We start from the raw sequence: 21657 nt of genomic DNA on the forward strand, positions 1-21657 counted from the left end.
AAGAAACAGTCACATAAACAAAAGCTAACAGAGAAGGAAAGGACATCCTTAATAGCTGTGTCATCATTGACTTTGGGAATATAGAATCTGAATTATTTGTATTATTTACCATAACGCAACAGAGTCTAAATGCTTTGACAACATTAATAAATTTAAGGGTGTCAATAATTTGCAAAATGCAGGTTAAAGGCACAAACAAGTTCAAGGTTACCAGCATTAAGCAAAATGCAAATCTAAAGGACAAGGTGACACTGATGTTGATGGAACACCTGTCAGTTTCAATTGAGTAGGAAGGCAAATGGTCTGCAGGACAAAACATTCCTATGTTTCTTTTTCATCTTTTTCAACAGGGAGGAGGGAGCTAGAAAACTTGTACACCTTGTATGGGAGCAGGGACTTCAAAAGTCCTAACACCCTTTGAAATGAATGGGAACTGTACAAGTGCTCAGTTTCACAGTTATGTAAGAGTGGTATTTGAAGAATATGAGTATGTCCAAAATATGTTAACCATTTTTGATAAATGGACTTCTAAAAAAAGAATATGAAGCTCAGTTGCACATTTGAACTTTTTTTTTAAAAAAACAGTATTTAAAAAATATTGTCAATAAGGTTGCAAAATCAATTGCTGCTCTCTCCCCAGGCTTTCGTTACCCGCCCCCCCTCCCGTCATTAGATTTAGTATATAGACACACGTTAACTTGTAAATGATGCGGCAGACGGCAGTGTTTGTTCAAGTCAATTTTTGAATCTATTTGCTTGATATTTATTTGATCATAATAATTTCTGAGAAGATGAAAATCCTAATAATGAGAATCACACGAAAGCATCAACAGTCATGCAGTGTTTCTGGTGTCCTACAACTTATTTGCTGTCCGCTTTCCTTCCTGGGGATGTTAATTTTCTCATTTGCCTTTTCTTTGATTTTACTTTTCACCCTGGTAGAAGACAAGAGACAATAGCAACATGTTAAAAGGTCAACAACACTGCCATCATTTAGAAATATATTTTTGAGAAATACACATATAGTTATTACAAGTTATGTATACATCTGTGTACCTGTATAATAATATTTGTTTTTTTTAAAGAAATATTTATTAAGATTTTACAAAAACAGATATACAAAAACACATAATAAAAAAACAAAAAAATAAGAATAAACACACAGAAAAAATACAAAAAATTAAAAACAATTCTTTTTCATAACTTGAAACTCATTTGCTTGTTTCTTTGACTTCCTCACACCTCCCCTTCTTGTATTCCCATTTAAATAATCGAATCAGCAAATCCTTACCCTCTTTCGTTTATCTTATCTCTATAACTTAACATTTTATAACTCAGTATTTTCATCCATTATCAATTCATTTTTGCATATTCTTATTAACTTTGTTACAAATACCACTTATTTCCAATCCAACATCATTTTAATTATGTTTTAACCTATTTATACCCTTTTTCCATATTCCTGAAGTATTACAGCTGGAAACCACTTAATTTCTATCCAACATCATTCTAACATTCATGTATAATAATAATATTTGTACCCTGTCCATATGACTGGGTTGTCCTGGCCACTCTGGGCGGCTTTCCAAAAAATATAAAAACACAGGAGGACATCATATGCTAAAAACTTCCCTATACAAGGTTGCCTTAACGTCTCTTCTCAAAGTCAGATAGATGTTTATTTCCTTGACATGTGATGGGAGGGCGTTCCACAGGGTGGGCGCCACTACCGAGAAGGCCCTCTGCCTGGTTCCCTGTAACCTCACTTCTTGCAGTGAGGGAACCGCCAGAAGGCCCTCAGAGCTGGACCTTAGTGAACGATGGCGGTGGAGACACTCCTTCAGGTATACTGGGCCGAGGCCGTTTAGGGCTTTAAAAGTGAGCACCAACACTATGAATTGTGCTCGGAAACATACTGGAAGCCAATGCGGGTCTTTCAGGATTGGTGTTATATGGTCCCTGCGGCCGCTCCCAGACACCAGTTTAGCTGCCACATTCAGGATTAGTTGCAGTTTCCGAGTCACGGTCAAAGGTAGCCTTATGAAGTGCACTGTTTGGGCCATTCAACCTCATCTACCTCATAGGGGTGTTGTGAGGAAGGTCAAGCTGAGAAATTGAACGTTGATGCATCGGTTTTATATGTGTTGGTATCAACCCTGCTACCTATCTTACCTCTCATTTATGATGCCATCCTACATTATCAATTACATTCTGCTTGCCAGTCCTCTGGTACGACAGGAGAAACCAGTTCTTTAAACTTCTGCAAGGGGCAAGCCGCTTCACAGCCCGGCAAAACAAGAGCTTGCGGTGGAACGTTTTTTTGGGCCCGATAGTGCATCTCAATGGTGAACTCACTGAAAAGAAGAAATGTAGGTCATTAAGAGCATTATGTTGTGCGGATGCCTGATGATCGTCTTCCAAAGCAACTACTCTATTCCAAACTTAAAAATGGAAAGCGTAATGCTGGTGGCCAACAAAAGAGGTTTAAAGACTGTCTCAAGGCAAATCTAAAAAAATGTAGTATAAACACTGACAACTGGGAAACACTGGCCTGCAAGTGCTCCAGTTGGAGAACAGCCTTTACCAAAGGTGTCATGGGCTTTGAAGACACTTGAACTCAGGATGCAAGGGAGAAACATGCTAGGAGGAAGGCATACTTGGCAAATTCACACCGTGATCAATTCCCGCCTAGAAACCAATGTCCCCACTGTGGAAGGACATTTGGATCCAGAATTGGCCTCCACAGTCACTTGTGGATTCATTGTTAAAACCGTGTTTATGTAAGACAATCTTACTCGGCTATGAGTGATCGCCAAAGAAAGAAGAAGTCATTTCTACAAGATGCAGCCATATATCACCCAGGCCTCACTTCCATTTCATAAGAACTATTAAGTGCGTTAAGGCATAATCATACACATGTTGTCTCAGAGGTGAGTCCCAGTGGGGCTTATGACCCATTAAGTGTGACTAGAACTGCACTATTGTTTTGGATGTGGTTTAAGAAATCCTTTCATGAAATTGGATATTTTGTGGAATTTAGTCTTGTTTTTCTTTAATAATCGAGAAAAGTTAGGAAAAAGTGGGTAGACAACCTCTCTTGAGCATCTCTCAGTCTTTCATTTGGGAGGCCCATGACACCTTTTCATTGTTGCCCAATTCTAACCTGCTGTTTCAAGTAATTATGATTTAATTGGGGTTTCTCAGCTCTGCATCAATGATCAATATTGTAGATTTGGCACAAAGTGTGACTCAACCCTTTCAACCCCTTTCTGTCTTTCAAAGGTATGCACACCTCAGCCACTCAGCTATGAAATAATTTTTCAATAGCATTTTGAACAGCCAGACGTCAAGCTCAAACGCAGAGGGAACGCAACTGATTTTTGACCCATTTCAGCAGTGCAGGAATTGTGAGAAGAAATACTGTGTTTGAGAAGATGAGTGAATTTGCAGATGCTTACCCAATAAATCACTGATAATTATTGAATATACGAGTTCATATTTACCCACTGTCTTCTTTATATAGCTCAAAAAATAGACAGGCCGCGTATGGAGGTAGCTTTACGTCGAAAACATTGAGTGCTACTTGGAGAGCAACTATTGTGGTATCATGCTATAAAAGGGAGAAAAAAGAATTTCTTATAACTTTTATGACAGAATTTTGGGGGTGTGTACATATGTGTATGTGTACATATGTGTAGTGATGTATGGAAGTGAGAGCTGAACCATAAAGAAGGCTGATCGCCGAATAATTGAAGCTTTTGAATTATGATGCTAGAGGAGACTCTTGAGAGTCCCATGGACTGCAAGAAGATCAAACCTATCCAATAGACAGGCCGCGTATGGAGGTAGCTTTACGTTGAAAACATTGAGTGCTACTTGGAGAGCAACTATTGTGGTATCATGCTATAAAAGGGAGAAAAAAGAATTCCTTATAACTTTTATGACGGAAGTTTTTGTGTGTGTACATATGTGTATATATGAATATATAGAAAGAGAGTTCTTATCTCAGACTCTGCTAGTTTCAAAGATGCCGTTTTAGACAAGGGCCTCATTATGGTCTCTAGGACATGTGATATTGCGAAGGGATCATGCTTGCAAATAATCCAAGCAGGCACTAAAGGGAATGAAATGTGCAACAAAATGGGGATGTAAGACCTTAGGCTAGTTCCAGACAGTCAGCTAATTTAGTATTTTAACATGTAGTTTCTTTGCAGCTCTGAGGCTGCCTTCAGTATCGATGAAACCTTATGTCAATCATCTCTCTCTCTTTCTCTGTGTAATTACTTTTATTTTGCAGGAACATGAGCTGTGTTGGGACCCTGATTTGGGCTGGAGGGCTATGCAGTTTTCCTACCCAAATCTCTCCCTACAGCCCCCCAAAGATAATGTACAGAATGTGGCCCAATCCAGACCAGGAGGGTAGGGCGACTCATCAAGAGCATAACTGTTTCCCCTTCAAATTAAAAAGTGACACTCTGTTTTTCAACCCTGTTTTTAAAAGATGTGATGCGCATAATGTTACTTGAGTAGACAAATCACATTTCCAAATAGTCTGCTTAAAGAGGGGAGCCAAAAAGTAGCAGGAGAATGCGAGCTACAGAAGGTTTGGTCAATTTAAAATGTTCATACTTACGGCTGAATACATTAACATTTTTCTTCCATCAGTGGACTCAGTAGCCTCTGTCATCTTATTCAAAATATCTTTCACAAGGAGACCTTAATGGTGATGGAAAGGAATACAAATGCTGGTGAAACCAAGAAGCCCTTTTATCTTTAACCAATTGTTAAAGCAAATTGGCAAAGACTTTTTTTTCAGCTGGGGCAGAGAAGTTCTAACATTCTAGTAATACTCCCAATTCAATTGGGACAGTTGACGGGTATACAATATGGGTGCTGAGTTGGTCTATATACACATAGGAATGTGACTTCGGACTCAGCTACATTAGCAAAGGAAGGAAGGAAGTGTTTTAAATGCGCTATAACATTGGGACACCAGATGGCGCTGTAGAGTTGGACCCTTTGGCAACGTGACTTTCCACTATAAGCTTTATAATGCATTTTCCTGAAATGTTTCTTTAATGAGTCTAAATCCAGCCTTTGTGTCTACACATGAGACATGCAGCACTTGGTCTCTCTGAGTGTCCAGCCTTCAATGCAGCCCTTGAACCAAGATAAGTTAGTTGCTCCTGCTTTAGATAATATGCATGCCATATAGAAAGATGCGGGCTTTGTTTTGCTTTTTCTTACCTCCTTGTAGTCGTGATTTCTTTTCTCTTTCATGTAGCCCAAACATTGCATTTAAGGAAAATGCCAAAAGATCTTTCAAATTGTCCATGACTTCGTCAGTAGCCCAGGCGGGTAATGACTGCTTATGTTTTTTCTACAGTTGAAAAGAAATAAAAGCGGGTGGTGATTCATCTATCAGCCATGCCTTTGCTCTCATCTGTTCTGTTGTTTCACAGACCTTCATGTTTATATATAGGAAAACCCATTCCATGCCACATTGGGGCCCACACAAAATGGTTCACAGCCAGCCAATAAAACCATATTACAATGAGAGGGGATTTGGTCTAAATAAATTTCCACAATTGTAGGATTAGAATTAGACTACATAGGTTTTTGAGGTCTCCTCTCCCAGCCCCAGTAGGACGCGGGTGGCGCTGTGGGTAAAACCTCAGTGCCTAGGACTTGCCGATCGTATGGTCGGCGGTTCGAATCCCCGCGGCGGGGTGAGCTCCCGTCGTTCGGTCCCAGCTCCTGCCCACCTAGCAGTTCGAAAGCACCCCTAAGTGCAAGTAGATAAATAGGTACCGCTTTATAGCGGGAAGGTAAACGGCGGTTCCGTGTGCTGCTCTGGTGCCGGTTCGCCAGAGCAGCTTCGTCACGCTGGCCACGTGACCCGGAAGTGTCTTCGGACAGTGCTGGCCCCCGGCCTCTTAAGTGAGATGGGCGCACAACATTAGAGTCGGACACGACTGTCCTGTACGGGCAGGGGTACCTTTACCTTTACCTTTACCTTTACCTCCCAGCCTCATCTCTATGGCAGTTAAAGAAAAAATCCACACAGTCCCAACTGGGTTGATGAACTCAGTCTAGAAGTTCCCCTTTTTGTGGGGGGAGAATAGGCCTCTGCCTAACTAAAGGGGTGTTTTAGCTTGGCTGAAATGTGTCTTTGATTTCTGATAATGTCTCTTATATGGAGCATAGAGAGGTGTGTGTGTGGTTTTGTGTGTGTGTACCAGCCTTTCTCAACCTGTGGGTCCCCAGATGTTGTTGAACTACAACTTCCATCACCCCTAGCTAGCAAGGCCAGAGCTCAGGGATGATGGGAGTTGTAGTCCAACAACATCTGGGGACCCACAGGTTGAGAACTGCACAAAGGTAAAATGTACATTTATAGCTCTACACAACCTTTCCCCCTAAAACCACCACTGATACGTGGTCCTACCTTGGAAGGTTTCCTAGATGGAAATGCGTCCCTGAAGCTGAAAATGGTTCCTCATCCACAACGTAAACAGTAGCTTGGACCACTGCAGCTTCTGCTACTATGGTTACAACAGCCTCCAGCACAAATAATATTGAAAGCAGGATCGTTAATGACCTTGCCACAAGTGTGGCTTTTATCTACCATGTGCCACCTGACCTTGTCCTAAACCCCTCAGTCTTTTTTGTTGGGGCTGAATGAGTTCCATATAGGTTTGCTAGAAATTACCTGAACAAGTAAAGCATCGTACGCATTCCAGAGTTTGTGACTGTTAAAATCCAGAAGAGCCTTCATATCGTATCCCAGGTTAGATGCTAATTGACCTAGAAATGGCTGAAAGATAAACAGCAGAAGGATTAATGAACCAGTAAGTGCAAATGAATGGTAGGGCCTCATCCTGCAGTGACTGCCATTTTTTAATGGGGCAGAGTTTTGCCCTGCCAGTTCCATAATGTAGGGGGTGCTGCAGTAGCCCCCAATCTTAGAGGACAGAATTAAACGGTGGGCTTTCAGAGCTTGATCTTAAGGAGCACAAGGTGATTGAAAGCTATTGGCAAACAAGACTGAAATATACTTGGAGTCGAGTGTGGATTTCATGCTCTTTATTCAGCTCATAGTGGTGAGGAGGAATGAAAGTTTTCCCCAAATATCTGTTTTATATACATTATTTACATAATGGGCTGCACATGATTGGCTAATTCCGGGATTCTCCTGTAGGCCAATCAGGTTGCGGATTCACTTCCGCCTGGAGCTGGATAGGGTGGCTCTTGCGGACCAATCATACTGCTGCATTGTTCTAGGACCAATCAGACTGCTGCATTCTGAATCCTATTGTTCTAGGACCAATCAGACTGCTGCATTTTGGATCCTATTGTTCTAGGACCAATCAGACTGCTGCATTTTGGATCCTATTCAACTCAGTACATAACAAAGACGTTGATAGGCAACCAGAGTGCTTTTAAGCATGCTCAGTGGCCCCTGAAGACAGCAGCAGAAATAAAATTGACTGCCATTGTTCTGCACCAGTCAGGTTACAGCTTCGGAAGAGCCTTCAAAGGCAGACCCATGCAATGGTCATTTCGACTGCGAGATGGGAAAGATTTAGATTGCCTTGGAGACATAGGATATGAATGGTGGGTTTATTGAGCTCTAGTCAACTTGAATTTGCCAATACGGACACTTCCAACCTCTTACTACTTCCAGGTGGGATGCTACCGCAGGCTGGAAAAATCCACATTCAGCCAAAGCCCGTCTTATCTCTGCAGTCCTCCTTACCACAGGTGGGAACAGGTGGTCAAAAGAAATTACTGGCTGCTTTGAAAGAAAAGTGCTCCTGACAACTGGTGATAGTGACACCAGTCTCAGTGTTCCACATCTGTGAAATAGTACAGACAGCGACCATTTTACGTGTGTTCGATTGATGCACCTCTGTGCACACACTCATTGCTGTGGATCTTGTGGCCAGAAGAGGGAATGGAACGGGGGTGGGAGTGTGGGCATAATGGGGTTTAATGAGGTGGGGCAGGCTTATGCATGCTCCAGCAATGCGCATGGGCGCCAGGAACGCAACCCCTGTGCAAATGGGGAGTTTCTTATTAGTGGGCTGCCTGTGACTGGACATTTCTACATCTGTCCTGAATTTTATTGTTCCACTTCAGAGAGAATAGGAAGAAAGGAACAAAAGAACCCCGTTCTCTTTCATTTTTGCCCCCAAAGAAAGAACAAGAGACCCCTTCATTCCCTTTTGCTTGTGAAAAGGACGTGGAGAGCAGTAACCAACCAGGGCAGAGGGGTAGAGGGAGAGAGAAAGTGAGCAAGAGAGGCCCCAGTGGGCATTTTGTGCATGCCCCCTGCAAACTTGGCAGCGCCACGGCCTGCTCCCCACAGCCAACAAGGCAATCCGCCCAGACCTCTTTCATTGCCCCCTTTGGGAAAATTGATTCTCGCTTTATTTTACAAGCAGGCAGGAACATGAAAAATAAAACATTTCAAAGCTGCACAGTGCACAGGTTGCAATTTCAGAGAGATAAGGGAGTCCGTTTGGGGATGGTTGATTCATCTCCAGTTTTAAGCAGCCCATGGAAGTCAGTTTGACTTGCACAACTGCTAAAAGGATCAGTAAGCAAAACAATAGCAAATTTATAATGAGGAAAAACGGTTTATAATAGACGTCACATCAAGAAACAAAAGGCATTTGGCTGTCTTATCAGACATTCGCAGCACATTCTGAGGTATGTCTACTCAGAAGTAAGCACCATTGATTTCAGTGGGATTTACTCGCATGGATTGCAGCCATAAGATTCTCCCTTTCCATTTCTTACCATTTGACTTTTCACTTTTTCCTGGACTGTTTTGGATCCAAAAGTTTCCTTTAGAAGCTGACCGAACTTTGGACATGGAGCGCGAACAGGATAATGCAACAACTAATGAAATGAAATGAAACATATCAGCTAAAAAGACCTCCTCATATTGTCATCTGCCTGTGTATAATACATATGTCCATCCTAAATTCAGATTAATAGTGGGAAGATGCTTGAAGAGCAACCAGTCAGTAGCGTGTGATTAGAACTCCCACTTTTTCTGTTGCAAAAAGTTGCCTTGGTCAGGGGAGGCTTGTGCTAAAGGCTTGGTGGGTTTGCATGGAGATAGAAAGGAGAGCCTTCATGCTTGCTAGACTTTCAGTGCTGACCTTTCTTCAGATGCCAAACTGATACTCTCAGGGCTGATGACCTCACTTCCTCCTTCTTCACTCCACCATTGAGAGGAGTTACCGTATTTTTCGCCCTATAGGACGCACCTTTTCCCCTCCAAAAATGAAGGGGAAATCTGGGTGCGTCCTATGGGGCGAATGCAGGCTTTCGCTGAAGCTTGGAGACCAAGAGGGGTCGGTGCGCACCGACCCCTCTCGCTCTCCAGGCTTCAGGAAGACATCCGCAGCCTAGGCAGCCCTATGGGAGTTCCCGCAGGGCTGTCTAGGCTGCGGATAGTAGCCTGCTTCCCGGAGCGCCGGGCACGCTGAAAGCAGAGCGCCCGGCACTTCGGGAACACATCCGCAGCCTAGGCAGCCCTGCGGGAGTTCCCCGCAGGGCTCCCCACGCTGCGAATAGCAGCCTGCCGCCCGGCGGGCGGGGCACCCTGAAGCAGAGCGCCCCGCGTGCTGGACAGACATCCGCAGCGTGGGGAGCCCTGCAGGAGTTCCCCGCAGGGCTCCCCATGCTGCGGATAGCAGCCTGCCACCCGGCGGGTGGGGCGCCCTGAAGCAGAGCGCCCCTTGCGCCGGGCAGACATTGGCCAGCCCCACAAGCTCAGGGGACAGCAGGGAGGTGCAGCGCCGCCATCCCGCTGTTCCTCGACCTGGTTCGGTTTCTCCGACCTGCTTTTGGGGGGGGAAATAAAGGAAAAAAATTTCCCTTTATTTCCCCCCCAAAAAAACTAGGTGCGTCCTATGGGACGAAAAAAATACGGTATTTTTCCTTTCTCGCTCTACTGCAGAGATGGAAGAGCAAGCATGGTTCTTTGTACATTTACCTCAGCTGCACCTAGGATCTGTCGTATCCAACAAATATTTCCTACAATAAACTTCACTTTCTTATCTTCCATACTCAGAGTGTGACTGCAGCAAGGGTCAAGTGTGCCCCTCCGAGTAGGGATTTTAATGCACACTGCAACTTCTGCTGGTGCATTTAAGCTCCAAGTGCCGTCACAGACTACCTTCCCCATGCCCATGGCCTTGGTCCATGGGCCCTTGGAGGGACGTGGGTGGCGCTGTGGGTTAAATCACAGAGCCTAGGACTTGCCAATCAGAAGGTTGGCGGTTCGAATCCCCATGACGGGGTGAGCTCCCGTTGTTTGGTCCCAGCTCCTGCCAACTAGCAGTTTGAAAGCACGTCAAAGTGCAAGTAGATAAATAGGTACTGCTCCGGTGGGAAGGTAAACGGTGTTTCCGTGTGCTGCTCTGGTTCGCCAGAAGTGGCTTAGTCATGCTGGCCACATGACCCGGCAGCTGTACGCCGGCTCCCTCGGCCAATAAAGCGAGATGAGCACTGCAACCCCAGAGTCAGTCACGACTGGACCTAATGGTCAGGGGTCCCTTTACCTTTACAGCTGGTTTTTGCAAATAGAAGCTCTAACGCTGTATCATAACTCCAAGACTTCTCTCTCTCTCTCTCTCTCTCTCTCTTATCTCTATTTATCTCTCTATTTAAGTGAAATATTCACGTCTCAGGTTGCCATGTTTCCATTGAACTGGGAGTGGAAAAGGTTAAAAATACCACACGTTTCCTTACCCTTTCCTCTGAACGTGGCACAGTATGAACTGGAATTGGTTGCCAAGCGATCTCTGTGTTCCAGATTTGGTTTTCTTTAGGAGGAAAGAGTCCGGCCAGATTGGCTTGAGCACTCATAATGGTTCGATCATAATCTGTACTTCGGACATAAATCTGAGAAGGAAAAAATGAAAGAGTGGCTCAGGATGGTATTGTTGTTTTGATCCTAGATGGTTGTTTTCCACAGGGGGAGGTATAGTTCTAACTTGCATACCCACACCAACCCACTTTCAGGGTTGCTGTTCTGGTGACTGCTGTCTTCTTTTTTCTGTCTGTGCCCCATCTCCTAACTGGAAATCCAGTGGGAGGGGTGGGACAGAACCAGGAGGACACGGGAAAGGAAAGACAGGGTCTTTCACCTTCTCTCGCCCTCTCTGCTGCAATGATCATAGTAGCCATTGTAAAGAGGGGAAAGGTTGGCGATGGAAAGTCACTGCGGATGCTGCTAGGCTTGTGGGGATTACAGTTATGAGTAAATTTTGAACACATGTTGGAAATCACTACACTTCTGCTTCTATTTGCTCGTCCCAATCCAACAAGCATGGGGAAACTCATCCATAGCTAAGCGGCATTTTAGAATGAATTGATTTTAGAATGTATTTCAATTAATTGATTGTGATTTTATGTAAACTGTGTTACTTTTACTGTGGTTAGCCGCTCTGAGCCCGGCTTCGGCTGGGGAGGGCAGGATATAAATAAAATTTTATTTATTATTATTATTATTATTATTATTATTATTATTATTATTAATTATTATTATTATCATAGTTTGGCCCTAACATTATATTAGTATAAATGTTATTGCTGAGAAAACGGGGAAGTTAGTTCCAATACTTGCTTCCTTTCGCTTGTATTCATCACTTAAGAAGTCCTTATATCTGTCCTTTATGAATTGACCCAACAAGTATTGCTGCCGCATTCCACGCTGTGGGAAAAAGGAAAAGGAAAAGTATGCATGTAAAACTCATTGATGCAATTTACCGTCCCCTCCAAGCTACTTCTGACTATTTCAAAGGATAAAGGAACACTTTGTGTATTCTAGGCTCGCGGTGTTGGGTGTACATTACATCATCATGAAAAAGCTAAGCTCTGGATTTTGGCCTGTTCCTTTCCACAGCACCAGGAGAACAAGGTTAACATCTAGATTTGTGGCAGGTCTCCAAGACTGAAAAAAGAGGCTGGACCAGATTCTGTTACAAGTTATGGATGTGTGTTGATATGGCTGTAGCTCTCAGATCACTGGCATTGTTCTAGAGCTGGGTTATGAACGCCATTTACATTCACAGCCCAAACTGCGGACTATGATAGTGGGAGCTGCATTTTGGCAACTTCTGCAGCCTGGGAGTAAAATGTTCACTGCTCTTCGTTGAGCGGGGGCTTATGATGGTGGCATCAGGTTTTCTTCTTCTAAACAATGTTTTGTTGCCGTTCCACATCCTGCTTGATGCATGGCTTTTCCCTTCTCGCCCACAGCAATATTCTTGGAACAACACTACCTCATGAGGAAGTGTCGTTTCTAAGGGCTCAGTTTGGGGTGAGCAAGATGGAACCCATGCTCAACAGCAGCAAAAGATTAGGTAAAGAAAAGGTACCCCTGCCCGTACGGGCCAGTCGTGTCCGACTCTGGGGTTGCGCACCCATCTCGCTTAAGAGGCCGGGGGCCAGCGCTGTCCGAAGACACTTCCGGGTCACGTGGCCAGCGTGACAAGCTGCATCTGGCGAGCCAGCGCAGCACACGGAAACGCCGTTTACCTTCCCGCTAGTAAGCGGTCCCTATTTATCTACTTGCACCCTGGGGTGCTTTTGAACTGCTAGGTTGGCAGGTGCTGGGACCAAGCAACGGGAGCGCACCCCGCCGCGGGGATTTGAACCGCCAACCTGACGATCGGCAAGTCCTAGGCGCTGAGGTTTTACCCACAGCGCCACCCGCATCCCAGCAAAAGATCAGAACGTTGCAAAATTTCTAAATGCTGCAATTGACCTTAGACTATGATTGCTCTTTGCTTTTTTTTAAAAAAATAAATTTATGTAGTTAACATTCTCTAATTTGGGTTAGTGGACCATACATAAATTATATTACTGTTTGTGTACATTGTACTGAAATGGGCATTGCTATTATTGGAGCCTGAAATAATAAATAACAACGTTTCAGAAGTTTTAGAAGCTTTGTAGAGATTTGGACGTTTGAGCAGTATAGCCATTCTGTTACATAAAATAATAAAGCTAATAATTAGTATCTTAATGAGTATTATATAAAGGCAAACAAATCAACAAAATGCGTTTTCATTTCTTAGAGCATTATCAGACCGTTGTGAGCTGTCCATATCCTTGTGGCCAGACGTCTTCTTTGACCACATTAGTGGGAAAAGTTGAAAGAGGGCTTCTGTCGCCATGCCGGTAAACCTGGTGAAATGTTTTGAAGATTGCATTAGTTTTCATAGAAAATAGAATTGGATGCAATCTATCGGAATTAAATATTAGCTGCCCTGCTGCCACTCTAAATGTGAAGCACACAACCCTCTCACAACATTACCCCATGCCTGTCTACTCAGAAGTCCCAATGACTTGAATTCAGTAGGTCCTGCTTTTTAAGTAAGTGGCTATAATATTATAGCCTTCGTCTATCAGAGAAATGCACTAGGAAAAAGCCGCCAGAATATCTCTTAGCGGTCCTGTGCCTCTGCAATTCTGTGCAGGGCTGAGAGGTTGAAGGGGATTCGCTAATACAGCTGTATTTTGAATTTAGTTTTTGTCCTTTTGAGAGGAGAACACAATGTACGTCAGGAATTTCTAGAGCAGTGGTTTCTCCTGGACCATTTGAAAACTGCTGATGGTCTTGGTGGACCACTTAATGGTTTTTATTAATTACTGTAGTGCTTGCAATCTGCTCTGTGCTGTATAATTTTTAATTATATTTTTAGTGCTTTTTCATGTCATATATCTTATTGTACTACACTTTGCATTTCATATAATTCAAACTGAAAAACAATGGAAGAAATAAAATAAGTATTCAAAATCATTATGAATACTTCATGAGGACATGTTGCAGACCACCTGAAGGAAGGGCATGGACCACAGTTTGGGAAGCCCTATTCTAGAGCTAACAGACTTTGTGGGTGGGTATCTGCAAAAGGAAGACTGTCAATAATACTGTTGTGTACTGCAAAGAATAAGTGATATTTTGCAAGTAACTTTAGTGCTGTACAGTTGGAAAAAGGAAGCAAAAGGGGAATATAAAATTTTCTCATATTCAGAAAACATGCATTGCAAAATCTGCTGACTGTTGGGCATTGACATTCAGATGTCAAGTGAAATATTGTATGCACTGAACACTTACAAGCTCATTGTGTGTTCTTCATAAAGCTGACCAGAAAAATCGAGAGTTTAAATTCAATTAGACAGTATTTTGTTCAAGCTCTGGTTTGTATACTTGCTTGCTTGTTTAGACATTTTATAGCCTGTCCTTTAAACAATGCTTTTTGTGTGTGGTGGTACTTAGCATCATTCATCAAAAGCATTGTGTGGAATGGGAATAATGGAAAGATGGCAACCACAAAATATGGTTAGAAATAGGGGGTAAAAGGTAAAGGTAAAGGTACCCCTGCCCATACGGGCCAGTCGTGACCGACTCTGGGGTTGTGCGCCCATCTCACTTAAGAGGCCGGGGGCCAGCGCTGTCCGGAGACAGTTCCGGGTCACGTGGCCAGCGTGACGAAGCTGCTCTGGCGAGCCGGCACCAGCGCAGCACACGGAAACGCCATTTACCTTCCCGCTATAAAGCGGTACCTATTTATCTACTTGCACTTAAGGGTGCTTTCAAACTGCTAGGTGGGCAGGAGCTGGGGCCGAACGACGGGAGCTCACCCCGCCGCGGGGATTCGAGAAATAGGGGGTAGGGGTGGGATATTCCTAGTGGTCTTTTTTAAGGGGGGAGGGAAGAGAAAAAGCTCAGAAATTTTCTCATAAAAACAAACCTTCTGAAAAAAATTCTACTTAGCATGTCAAAATGCATAAAATTATTCACAGGAACATAATTTAGAAAGAAGAACAGCAAAGATCAACACTGTCAAGGTCTTTGTTAGCAATAAAAAGAAGACCTCACGCTTACCAGTACAACATACTTCAGTTCCCTTCCTGTGATACTCGGGAGAACCAGACCCAAGAATAGGATGAAGAAGTTGAAGCCACAGCTATTGAAACTGTGTAGCAGATGCATCACTGACCTCGTTGCTCCTGGCAGTAATTATGAATTGCCTAGTTAGTGAAGGTGGGAAGGGGAAAAGTTGTGTTTTATAAAGAGCAAACCAAGGGGTGGAGACTCTCTCTAAATTTGATCTTGGAGTTTAACTTGATGGCTACTGATTTATGTATTTTTGTAATATAGTCAAGGACCGAGAAGGAAATGCCAAATTATGTAGGCCTGGAGGACCACATTTGCCTGGAGGCTGTGCCCCATTGCTTTTCTCCAAAAGGAAGGACACTTAGGTCTCTGCTTATGGGCAGGGAACCAAAGATAATGGGGAGGTTGCAGTCTCAGACTTCCAGGAAGAAGATCATGGCAGATTGAAGGTGAGCCTTGACCTTTCCAATTGGCCAGAGAAGGAATAGCTGCCGGAAGCTTACCCCAACCCCTTGCCATCGCCAGCGCAGTTTGTGTATATGCATCCATATTATTGTGGTCTTTTGCTAGTGGTAGGTGGGGTGCAAATCTTCTAAATAAATAAGCAAACATAGTGGCATTGCTGCCAGGAGGGGAGAAACACGCCACTCGCCCACCACACTGGTTGTCACTCAGGGTAAAGGTATATCAGTGATGGTGGTAACAATAACCCAAACCTATTTAGAAGATATTCTGTACAAAAATGTATAGGACAAGTAATAATATTTGCTGGAAATGTAAAGGTAAAAAAGGTACATTTTATCATATGTGGCGGACATGTAAGGTAATAAAAGCTTTCTGGGAGATGATATATTATGAAATTTAAAAATTGCTTAAAATAACTTTTGTTAAGAACCCAGAAGCCTTTTTATTAGGAGTTATAGGTACCGACATACCAAAGGAGCAGAAAAGACTTTTTATGTATGGAACAACAGCCGCCCTGATGCTACTAGCCCAAATATGGAAAGAAGACAAAGTCCCTATCAGAGAAGAATGGCAACCAAGCTTATGGACTATGTCGAGATGGCAAAACTGACAGGAACACTCAGAAACCAAGAGGAGAAAAACTTTATAAAAGAATGGGGGGAAAATTATAAGCTATTTAGGAGACCACTGTAAGCAGATGGAAACAAAAGCAGGATTTTAACTTTACTTGTAGTGTTAAAATTACCATGGATAATATGGTTTGATATAAAAATTGGAGTGTGGAAGAATATGTAGTACAGTATTAAATGTTTAAAATGGGACCCCGTGGAGGGGATGGAAGGAAGTCTTGAGAGATTTGGAGGAATCTCTATATGAATATACTTTACGATTCTTCGCTTATAACTTTGTATATGTAAAACCAATAAAAATGATTAAGAAGAAGATATTCTGTACAGATGCATAATCTCATGGCCAATTGAAGTATTCGTATGGGCAAATAATCATGGTCAGTCAAGGAGGACATCAGCACAGCACAATACCATTATCTCCATAGATTAAGTGTTCATTGAAGAAGGGAATGTTTAAAAGCTGAGGTACATAATATTGTAGAAACAGACCCAACCGCCAATGGACCATAGTAACATTTGCCCTTAGCAGAAATTGGACACAGACATCATAGGCATCCATTATGGTCAGGATTATGCCCTTTAGCTAATACAGGGCATCTAAGATTTGCAAGAGAGGAACCGAGTGTACCTGTTTGTTTGAGGGAAATGGAAATTATATTTCATGGCTCTAAGGAAAGGACACGTTGCCATAATCTTTTCCATTAATTAAGATTCCGTAGACACATGTTCAATAACTGAAAATAAGAACAAAATGGGGGTGCTTTCACATATGAATAGCAAACTCTAGGGCAACAGGATTTTAGTGATGTGTAGCTGCACCATTTTACCTCAGAAAGGCTTGGCATACAGATGTAACTATTTAATTTATTTAGTTTGTTTAGCAAAGGTCTCCGGAGGGACTCGCAGCAAAGGTTTTATACAGAGGTAAATAACATGAATATCAGTACATCAATATGGATTTCACAAAAATGATATCATTTACAGAAGTGTCGTGAAATTAATAACATATAGCACAATCTTTCCACAGAAATGTCTTTTGAGATGTGGCCTCCTGAAGCTTGAGCTTCACGCCGACAGGAGCAGAAACAACGTCTTCACATTTACCTCAGCTCCACAGCAGTTTTCTCAAAAGTTGTCATGCTCAGGAACTAAAATGTAGAGCCCTTTATAACAAAAAAGTTATCAACCAAAAAAGAGGGGAACTTACAGTGCTGGGGAAATTGATAACCCATTTTGAAAGTTTAAGGGAAGCCTCACTACCAGCCTGCACTTAAAGGTTCAGGGCCGTACAGAAAGGTAACATTGGGCATACCCAAACTTTCTGAGGTAATGAGTTAGTTGCCCATAATGGTGGCTGCTCTTTGCCTCACCTCTCCGACTGAGCGTGTTTGCTCTTGTTAAAGTAATGTACAGCAGTAACGTACACAGGCTCTTCCTAGGTTCAAGGTTTCAAGGAGAGGATTAGAAGCAAGAATGCTTCATGTCAAAGGTGGGAGCTTTGCCCAACGAATCTGAGGAGCATATAGTTAAAAATATAAAGGCAAGTGAGAAAAAAGTTATTTAACTTCCTCATAGCCCTTGCCCACCAACACTTCACCCCACTCATCATAATCGTTGGCTGAGGTGGTTGCTTTATTCTGCCCAATGGTAGGGCCGGCCACAGAACCAATTGTTATACCAAAGTCCTCTCACTAAGTTTGCATGCTTATCTCCACAAGCCGTGTGTGAGTGTGTGTGTACCCCCCCCCCCCTTGAAACTCAGAATAGCATTTGATGCATCTAATGAAATGGACCGTAGTCTCTTCTTACGCCATAATAAATTTGGTTATCTTTAAGGTCAGATTCTCTGGGTGACATTCAACTAAATGCTACTCAGACCTACTGAAATTAATTTACCTGATCCTTAATTTCAGTTGGTCTACTCTGAGTAAAATGTAGTTGACTACTACCCTTTGGAAGGGACGCGGGTGGCACTGTGGGTTAAACCACAGCCTAGGACTTGCCGATCAGAAGGTCGGTGGTTTGAATCCCCGCAATGGGGTGAGCGCCCATTGTTCGGTCCCTGCTCCTGCCTACCTAGCAGTTTGAAAGCATGTCAAGTGCAAATAGATAAATAGGTACCACTCCGGTGGGAAGGTAAATGGCGTTTCTGTGTGCTGCTCTGCTTCGCCAGAAGCGGCTTAGTCATGCTGGCCACATGACCCGGAAGCTGTACGCCGGCTCCCCCGGCCAATAAAGCGAGATGAGCGCCGCAACCCCAGAGTCGGCCAAGACTGGACCTAATGGACCCTTTACCTTTACTACTCTTTGGAAACTGTAGTTAGATCCTTTGAACTCATTAGGACTTACTTTGCAGGAAATATGCCTAAAGCCAGGCTGCAATTAGAAACCTTACTGCAGTTGTGGTCAGGTACCTCCTTAGATTCCCCCCACCCCGCAAAGTTGATGATTCAAGGGGTAGCTGTTTAGGTAAGAAATGTTTTTCACATAGCCTCCAAAACGATTGAGCAGGAACCAACAGGTTACTTTCCGTCCCCAGATCTGTTCCCCTGAACTGGAGCACCTTGGAATCGTTTGGATCAAGGTGCACATGTCAAAAATATGCTCCTTCAGAAAGGGTGGAACTACCTTGCCAAAAAAAAACTATGCCTGCAGCAATCATACTGCTACTGTTCAGTTTTCTACCCCACCTACCAAAAAAAAAAAAAAAAAAAAAACAGAGGCTTTGTGAGTTCTCAAAAGAGACTGGAAAAAGCACAGGGGAAACACAGGAGAACAAATATTTGATTATGTTACGAAAGGGGAAAAAGTGGAGATTATTTTTTCCCCTATTTTTTTGTGGGTTTTTAAAAAACTTATTTATTTTGACAAAGTAATAATCATAAATAAATAAGAATAAAAATGTGCACTCCACCACCGAGACCATTCCATTGTAACTATCCAACCACCCAAAATTTCAACACCTCTTGCGATGATTTGACCCCTTTCCATTTTAACAGTACAAATTCTACAGACACCCTCCATATCTTCATATCATTTCTCCTGCATATTCTCCATCTTACCTTAATGGCACCTGTTAATTTATCATTAATAGCTATATCCCACATCTCTTTATACCATTCTTCCATTTATATTCTGCTTGCTCCTTCCACTTCCTAGCTATCATAATTCGTGCAGCTGTCAATAAATTTGTGAGCAAGTTCTTCATAGCCTGTGAACCTTCCACGCCATCGTAAATTGATAATAATGCTACCTCTGGACTTTCGGTCAGCTTTAACTCAGTGATTTCAGTGATTTAAACACCCCTTGCCAAAAAAAAAAATGTACATATTTGTACATTATTGTACATATTTACACCCCCACCACATGTGAACATAATTCCCTGTTTCCTGGCATCCCCTCCAACATAACACCCAATATTCCTTGTTTATTTGAGTGGAGATTCTGACTTACAGTGAAAAACATCCTTGGCTGACTTAACCACAATCTGAGATTTGAAGGAGTAAGAGTGACATCTAGTGAGTAAGTTCTTTTTCACAGTTTCATCAGTTTAGATATTTGTGCACACCCAATCAATATGTACATTTGTTCTACATGCTTCATTGGGGTCATTCATTATGGCCCAAAGGGGTCCTGTTATTCTCCATATTAAATACCCCACACCCAGGTTAATCATGAAAAGACCATGATTGTTTTTTGATAGGATAAACTTATTGGTTTCTGTAATTAGTAGAATCCAGAGGTGTCTGAATTCAGAAGTATACAAGTATACAGATTCTTTCCCTGCAAATTCTATTGCTGGAAAAACAGTAGCAACTCCTTGAGTACTTCAGGAATATTTTTCAATATGGATATATTGATACCACTTTTTCAGAAGAATAGAGGAAGTTGTTTATAGAGCGCAATGCAATTTTATGACCCTTTGAAGATTTTAATACCTGCTGCAATACACCCCCTATATAAATGACTTCTGTTTGAGAAATCTAAAGGGAGGGGGAAGGGTGGCAACATCCATGTAAATAAAAGCCACCACAGAGAGAAGGAAAGAGCATCTTTAATAGTTGTTGTGCCACTACCGAATTCAGGAAGTTAGAATCTGAATTATTTGCACACTAGAGCCAAAATGCTTTTACAACCTTAAAAAGTTGAAGGCTGTCAGAAATTTGGAAAATGCTGGTGAAAGACATTAACAAGTTCAAGGCTATCAGTATTATGAAAAAATATGCATTAAAAAAGGACAGGTTGACACTGATTTTGACAAAGCCAGCAGGGCAAACCATTGGAATTGTTGTGAGTTGCTGTTGTTGTTTTGCAGGGTTAGGCTGTACCATAACTGTCAACTTTCCCCCTTGACAGCTATGGGCTGTACGCCTGAGTCCCTTGTAATTGCTAGATCCAGCAAGGATTCTGTTGCTGGAATAGTCAGGCCAGCTTCTTGGTAATGACCCTAAGCATGGACCCTGGATTTCTGCTTCAGTCCAAGGCTTTGGCAATGGGAGAAGCAAGACCTTTTTGGAGTGTTAATGTTGCGAGCCCCTCTATCGTGAGCTCAGGTTGCACATATGTGTAAATAAACCATATATCATAAAGACACCACAGTCTCTGCTGTACCTCATTCTGAAGGAAACATGAACCCTGGGAAAGTGTCTGGAATCTCACTCCACTCAGTGATTGGGGTGTCATGCAATGATATGTTTCTCTCCCCACCCACACACCTTCTTTGACATAGGGAGGAGGGAGCTGGAACAGCCTTTGCAGCTGGCATGGGATCAGGCACTTCAAAGCTGTAGGAACTGAACAGAGCTGCAGTGATAAGCTGAGATCCTGTACAAATTGTCCTGGTAGCACAGTCCTCCTTTCCCAATGTTTCTCCTTCATTGTTTCTGGCAGGTTGCCTGCCCCCTGCCCAGCTCCCATGAATGATCTGTATCCATTGTTTACTGCACTAGATGTGTTGTCAGAATTCAAACCTTCTGGCCGATCCAACAGCTCGATAAATGAAAGCGGTGCTTGAAGAATACAGGATTTGTGCATGAAATAGGTAAATGGGTTTCTGAAAAAGATTATTAGAGCGTCTCCACCCCCATTGTTCAGCCCGGACACTGAGGTCCAGCTCTGAGGGCCTTCTAGTGGATCCCTCATTGCTAGAAGCGAGGTTACAGACAACCAGGCAGAGGGCCTTCTTGGTAGTGGCACCCGCCCTGTAGAACGCCCTCCTGTCAGATGTCAAGGAAATAAACTGACAAGCAGCATAAATTAATAATGCAGAGTTTTTAATTGAATAAAAGCTTTACTGAGTTAAAATAAACTTCTTCATAAACAACATGGTTCCAAACAGTTTGACTGAGATTACATACTGACTCTGTTCACAACTGAAATCTTACGGAGAGCACAAAGTGAAACTGGCTGCTAAGTCACATGTCAGAGTGACTCAACACCTAGAAGTTAGCAGTTAGGCCTGAATAACTTTAGTAGGCCCAAATGATTGTGCAGTTCCAGCACTTCCCAGCTTGCTTTGCTGCTTCTGCTGTCAAGTGTCTTTGTCACATGACATAAACATCTATCTGAGTTTGAGAAGACATCTGAAGGCAAACCTGTTTAGGGAAGTTTTTAATGTTTGATGTTTTATCGTGT

The 21657-nt window shown here is 42.8% G+C and overlaps 1 protein-coding gene across 1 annotated transcript in view; it reads right to left on the bottom strand.

The window, feature by feature from the left end:
* Positions 1 to 15653, bottom strand: part of LOC310746417 (prostatic acid phosphatase-like) — a 38009-nt gene extending 22356 nt beyond the window's left edge. The window contains exons 1-10 of the mRNA XM_083580132.1: positions 14918 to 15653; positions 13117 to 13212; positions 11648 to 11734; positions 10771 to 10923; positions 8806 to 8907; positions 6713 to 6817; positions 5248 to 5380; positions 4634 to 4716; positions 3504 to 3610; positions 2204 to 2354 (exon numbers count right to left, since the gene is read on the bottom strand). Of these exons, the coding sequence (XP_083436258.1) occupies positions 2204 to 2354; positions 3504 to 3610; positions 4634 to 4716; positions 5248 to 5380; positions 6713 to 6817; positions 8806 to 8907; positions 10771 to 10923; positions 11648 to 11734; positions 13117 to 13212; positions 14918 to 15025 (1125 nt within the window). The 5' untranslated portion in view covers positions 15026 to 15653. The remainder of the gene's footprint in view (positions 1 to 2203; positions 2355 to 3503; positions 3611 to 4633; positions 4717 to 5247; positions 5381 to 6712; positions 6818 to 8805; positions 8908 to 10770; positions 10924 to 11647; positions 11735 to 13116; positions 13213 to 14917) is intronic.
* Between the last annotated feature and the right edge of the window lie 6004 nt (positions 15654 to 21657).

The sequence above is a fragment of the Podarcis filfolensis genome, assembly GCF_964270895.1.
Source record: "Podarcis filfolensis genome assembly, chromosome: 12".
NCBI classification, from domain to species: domain Eukaryota; kingdom Metazoa; phylum Chordata; class Lepidosauria; order Squamata; family Lacertidae; genus Podarcis; species Podarcis filfolensis.